The 6000-nt window shown below is 39.8% G+C and overlaps 1 protein-coding gene across 1 annotated transcript in view; it reads left to right on the forward strand.

Annotated features, from left to right (window-relative positions):
- The window catches only part of nol11 (nucleolar protein 11), a gene marked incomplete at its 5' end in the record, with an annotated part of 30269 nt that extends 25480 nt beyond the window's left edge, over positions 1-4789 (forward strand). The window contains 5 exons of the mRNA XM_084317825.1: positions 509-775; positions 1094-1172; positions 1622-1714; positions 2087-2194; positions 2655-4789. Of these exons, the coding sequence (XP_084173951.1) occupies positions 509-775; positions 1094-1172; positions 1622-1714; positions 2087-2194; positions 2655-2768 (661 nt within the window). The 3' untranslated portion in view covers positions 2769-4789. The remainder of the gene's footprint in view (positions 1-508; positions 776-1093; positions 1173-1621; positions 1715-2086; positions 2195-2654) is intronic.
- Positions 4790-6000: the final 1211 nt, after the last annotated feature.

Genomic DNA, 6000 nt, shown 5'->3' on the forward strand with positions numbered 1-6000 from the left:
GTTAACTTCAGTAGCCACATTCGCTGATCGGCTGGTTGAGTATGATAACAAGGCCTGATCAGCATGTAATTTACGTGAAAAAGATCTTACCTTGGGCCGGTTGGATCCCCAAAAGGATTTCCCAGTTATCGATCGCCATCTGGTCGATCGATATGTCCATTGGCTGATGATATATTCCTTTACTGCTTACTGAATTCAGCGCCCCAAAACGTATTCCATGCTACATGCTACACGTATAGATTCCAGCTAACAGGAAACTCCATTCAAAGTCAAAAAAAAAGAATGCACCGTTCTGCCACAGGGAACACTGCATTATCGAGACAGCGCCTCTACGAGGATCTGGCCGGTAATGCACTTTTCAGAATTCCACGCGTAGGGTAAATCTGCAGTGCCGCTCGGTGACATTGAGTAGGTTATTAAAATGGAATAAAAGCCAAAACAACCTTGCCACGGACATGTCCGTGGTTGGCTGGGAACCAGTTAAGAGGGTGTATTCCTTCTTCCTCAGTGTCCCGGATGGCGATGCAGAGATGGTGAGCCTGGAGCCAGACAGCGTCTCCTTCATGGAAACCCTGGCAGCGGGAGGCCGAGGCCATGCCGGCTTTCAGAATGGATTCAGCCCCGCCCCCTTTGAGGAGGACAGCTCCGATGCCCCGGGTGGAGGAGGAGGAGGAGGAGGTGGAGGCGCCTCCAAGGCCGAGACGGAGGAGAAGGAGAAGAGTTCAGAGCAGCCTGGGGCCACGTGTCCAGTGGGGCTGCACAAGGCCGTGCTCCTGTATCCTCTCAAATGCACATTCACACAGATTATGGTTGGGAATAAAAAAATATGAATGAGATGTGATTTTTTTCCTACAAACATATGAAAATGATTGTCTTCCAAGGATGGCACTTAAAAGGATTATTCCCCCTCATTTTAAGAATCATCAGGCATCTCAGTTCATCCAAAGATCACTTGCACCAATGTTTCAATTTTAGATATTGGGGATAAACTAGCTATTATTTAGCTTTTGTTAGCGATGCTAGTGGGAGTCGATGAGGTTTTTCACAATTTCCTCTGAAAACATTGTATTCTGACTTAACTGGGCTTTCACAGCAACGAGGTTCTGCAGGCCGCGTACAGCGACACCTTCCTGCTCCCGCATCTCAAAGACCTCACCTCTCAGCAAGTCATTGTAAGTAGTACTAGCAGTAGTTATAGCAGCAGTAGCAGTAGCTGCCGTAGCAGTAGTGATAGCAGCAGCAGTCGTAGCATTTTTTTTTAATGTTTAAGTTAAACCAGGGGAGTTTATCAGCTGGATTTGCACAGGAACAGAAATGTGATTTCTAGATTCCCATGACCCAGATGAGATGTTTCAGTAAATATCTTAACTTTATCATCCTATCTTTTACTACTACATTAACCATAACTGTTGTCCAGGGTTACAGACTGGAACCGTAGGGTTATTAATTATTATTGGAAGTTCTGAACTTCTGAACTTGGAAATGTAAAAGTTAGGATGCCTCTGTAATATGCAACACTCCACCGGGAGATAACTGCATTTAGGAGCAGTCCTCGGTCATGTGAAAAATCCTGAGTGCATTTAATTTATATTGTCAATAATCTTTTCTTCCATCTGCATAGCTTTTTCTCCACTACCTGCAGTTCCTGTATTTGAAATATTCCCAAGACGCCTCCTCACAAGTGCACGGTTTGAGGTCACCCACTCTGACACAGGTTGGTACCTCAACTTCATTTGAACACCTCTTTGTGACCATGAATCTTCATTGTAGGCAAGGAACCCAACTAAAAATAATCTGATGTTTCAAATTTTTTTTTTATTGTATTTAAGTATACTAATACAGCATTCCTTGAGCACAGCACTATTTTGAAGTTTCTATTGGAACACTTTTGTGATATTCATCATGAATCTCTTGTGATCTTGGCGTTAACGTCACAGGATGTGATCGGGACAACATAGAAAACCGGGAATATTAAGGATAAAGCAGCAACTCGGACATTCTGAACAAAAACCCTGAGGGGGGAAAAAATGCATCCCTGTTTATTAACTTAAACGATACATGTCTATATTTATTCTTGTCTTTATAGATCATGGATTGGGTGTGCTTGTTGTTGGATGCACACTTCACAGTATTGGTAATGGCTCCAGAAGCTAAAGGCTTACTTCTAAATCTCCACGTCTTCGTCAAGTCACAGGTGAAGAGAAACTCACTACTTTCCTACAATGCAGCATGTCGTGTCCCAAGCTTAGGGTTCGCACAAGGTCCTTGAAGTGCTTAAAGTGCTTGATTTTTGACAAACAAAAGTCCACTCCTGGAATTCCTTGAAAACAGCCCAAGGTGCTTTAAAAGTCCTTGAAATTCAAATCAACCATTCGCATTGAAAGTTGTGTTCATCCATGATAAAAAAAAATCTGAATCAAGAAATTGAATTGTTTTTATTTAAAGTGTAACTAATTGTCGTTAATTGGTTTTAACTAAGCCATAAATATTGGATCCGATTTTTTTTCTATAAAAAAAACCATTTAAAAGTGAAGTGTATCCTTTTAACTGCCCTTTTAAAATGAAAAATGTTGCTTAGGAAAGTACTTGAAAGTCCTTGAATTTCATTTTGCAACGTCTGTGGAACTGAAGCCAAAGTGTGTGTTTGTTTCCAGGTGCGGTTGTTCTCCGAGCTGGGGAAGATCGAGGGCAGTCTGCAGGAGCTGCACAGGATGAAAGGGAAGCACGATGTGGGACAGTACTCCATCGAGGTCATCGAGCTGTTTTAGAATAAAATGTACAGAAATCTTTTTTTTTTTTATAACTATAAATAATAAAATAACTATGAGCTTCGCTCTCATCTTTCCCACATTTCACCTTCAGTAGTACTAAGGTTGGATTTGTCCCTAATATGTAAATCCTCTGTTTTACCAAGAGGTTAATTTGTGTTCTGCCCACAGTAGTACCGGGACGGGCCAGTCACACATGATGACCCAAACTGGCAACAATATATCAGTGCTTCTTGGCATGTACACAGTCGGGTTCATAAATATTTGGACAGTGACACAATATTGGCTCTGTACATACACCACACAATGGACATGAAATTAAACAATCAAGATGTGCTTTAAGTCTCAGCTTTAATTTAAGGGTATTTACATCCAAAGCAGGTGAACAGTGTAGGAATTACAACAGATTCTACATGTGCGCCCTTTTTAAGGGACCAAAAGTAATCGGACAAACTAACAATCCATAAATCAAATGGTCATTTTCAAGTAGGGATGTCCGATATTATCGGCCGTTATTACATGGCGTTTTCACATTCGCCGAAATGCTTGCTTGTGATTGGTCAATAGCGCGCGTCAGAGGTCAGTTATCAGACAATAATGACCGCTGTGGGACAATAATGACCGCTGTGCGCAGCTGTTCGCAATCAAGCCCACAATAATGACCGCTGTGCGCAGCTGTTCGCAATCAAGCCCACTGACATCAGTGCAAACTGCCGGCTGCCGGGGAAGCTGCTGGAGGGCGGAGCGACGAGCACTCAGCGGAGCCAGAACCAGTGTTACTGTTGTGAGTCGATGTAAAATGAATTAGGTATATTGTTAGTAAGTTAGCCATGTAATAAGCGGGATAATGTATAGCTATACTCGATCATTGTCGCAAAATAATTGACCTTCACTGACGTTTAAAACACCTCGCCGAGGCGGCTCGGTATTTTAAACTGTGTCGGTCAATTATTTTGCGACAATGACCTCGTAGCTATACATTATCCCTTACATATCGGCATAAAAATGTGATATCGGAAAATATCGGTATCTGTTTAAAACTTTTTTTTTTTTTTTTTTTTAACATTTATTTAACATTTATTTACCCAGGCAAGTAAGAACAAATTATTATTTAATTTATTGTCAAAGTATGCATAATGTTGTGTTAATTACACGACAAGAGATAATTATGTAATGTTAATTACCTGAAATTATTACGTTATTATTATGTTCTATTACAGTTCTCAGGCTGCAGCTGGTTTGAAAGCGAAAGTAAACCCTGCATATATCGGTATCGGTTGATATCGGTATCGGAAATTAAGAGTTGGACAATATCGGTATATCGGTATCGGTAAAAAAGCCAATATCGAGCATCTCTACTTTTAATACTTTGTTGCAAATCATTTGCAGTTGATGACAGCCTGAAGTTTACATCTTGTGGTGACTCTGTGTTCACTGTGGTGAAATATGCTCTTGATTGTTGACAGATACGCCTACCTCCTGGAGAGTGATCTCGATCTGGCCAACTGTTTTTTCTTCTTTCTGTCATCTACCATAGTCCTTTTCCCACGGTCTTCCGGGTCTTTTGGTGTTGCTGAGCTCACCAGTGCGTTCTTTCTTTTTAAGATGGTACCAAACGTTTGATTTGGCCTCAGCCGCCTCATCTTTCCGGTGTTTAGCTTGTTCAGCCTAGGGCTGGGCGATATGGCCAAAAATGATATTGTGATAACGATATCGATAACAAACAAAAAAAATCGAAAATATATATATATATTTTTTTAAAGAACAGATGTATGTTTATTTTGCAGCAATTCTTTGTCGTTGCCGCCATCTTTAGTATTACATCCCCTCACACTCCAGTTCTCAGGCTGCAGCTGGTTTGAAAGCGAAAGTAAACAGGCTTCTCTGCTGGCTGTGGCTCCAGGGGAGTTGAACAGTTCTGGCTCTGCTAGTTTATTTTCGATCTTTTGGCGTTTTTTTTTTTTTTTTAACTTAGATTTTTATTAAACATTTATAGACAAACAACACGACATATACAATAACCTCAACAACACTATTAAACAGACATAAATAATAAAGAAAAAATTTAATACCCAAAAGACTTAAGCAAATAAAAAACATAAAACAGTTGTCATACCTTAAACAAAAATAAAATTAGAAAACATTTTGGCGCTTTTTTTTACTCGCGACTGGAGTCTAGCTCTGCTAGCACACATAGCCTACTGTGTACAGACTGTTTCAAACTGTATTTTACATTAGAAAGCAAACAAAATAAAAGAGAAAAATATATCTCAATTTGGTCAGTATTGTCATTTGGACAAGCAAAGCCATTACTTTAAGTTGCAGGCAAGAAAGACAAGTCTGTCCACTGTCTCTGGTTTTAAAACTGCCCTGTTGCAGGTCACACAAAAAAATATATATATTCGATTTTTTTTTCAGATATTTATTTTCCCAGTTATCGATTATTAAAATATATCGCGATAATTATCGTTATCGTTATATCGCCCAGCCCTAGTTCAGCCCAGTACTGGCTTGCTTCACTGAGTGACAGCTCTTTGGACCTCATATTGAGAGTTGACTGCAACGGATTCCAAATGCAAATACCACACTTGAAATTAACTCTCTTAAACCTTTTATCTGCTCCTTGTAAATTAAATAATGACACACCTGACCATTGAACAGCCAATTGTCCAATTACTGTTGGTCCCTTAAACAGGAGGAGACTCGTATAGAAACGGTTGTATTTCCTACACTCTTCACCTGATTTGGATGTACCCTCTGATTAAAGCTGAACGTTTTTATTTTATTGTTTCATTTTAAATCCACTGTGGTGGTGTACAGAGCCAAAATTATGAAAATTGTGTTGATGTCCAAATATGTATAGCTGCTGCTGTCTTACCCGTCAGTCAGACTGCTACCATCACAAATAACATGTGGACTTGTTGAGACCCGCTGGAATTCTGGATAGAAGACTCACTCTTTTGCCCACCAAAACATGCAATGTGTGAACGTTGGTAAATATTGGTGAAATGTAAGTAATAAATGCAATTGTGTTTCTACCTGGCCTATGTTACCATGAAATGTTTTATTAATATGTGAAAATACGTTTTATGCTCATACATAATAAATAACCTTGTGTGGCAGCATTGACAACAATGTATCCTTGAAAATATTTACTAAATCTGTCAAATATGCTGTAATTTCTTATACCATGGCCTGGGTGAAGACTCGATTCAGATTGATTGGTAGTGTA

This window comes from Notolepis coatsorum (genome assembly GCF_963971535.1).
Source record: "Notolepis coatsorum genome assembly, chromosome: 7".
Taxonomy (NCBI): Eukaryota; Metazoa; Chordata; class Actinopteri; order Aulopiformes; family Paralepididae; genus Notolepis; species Notolepis coatsorum.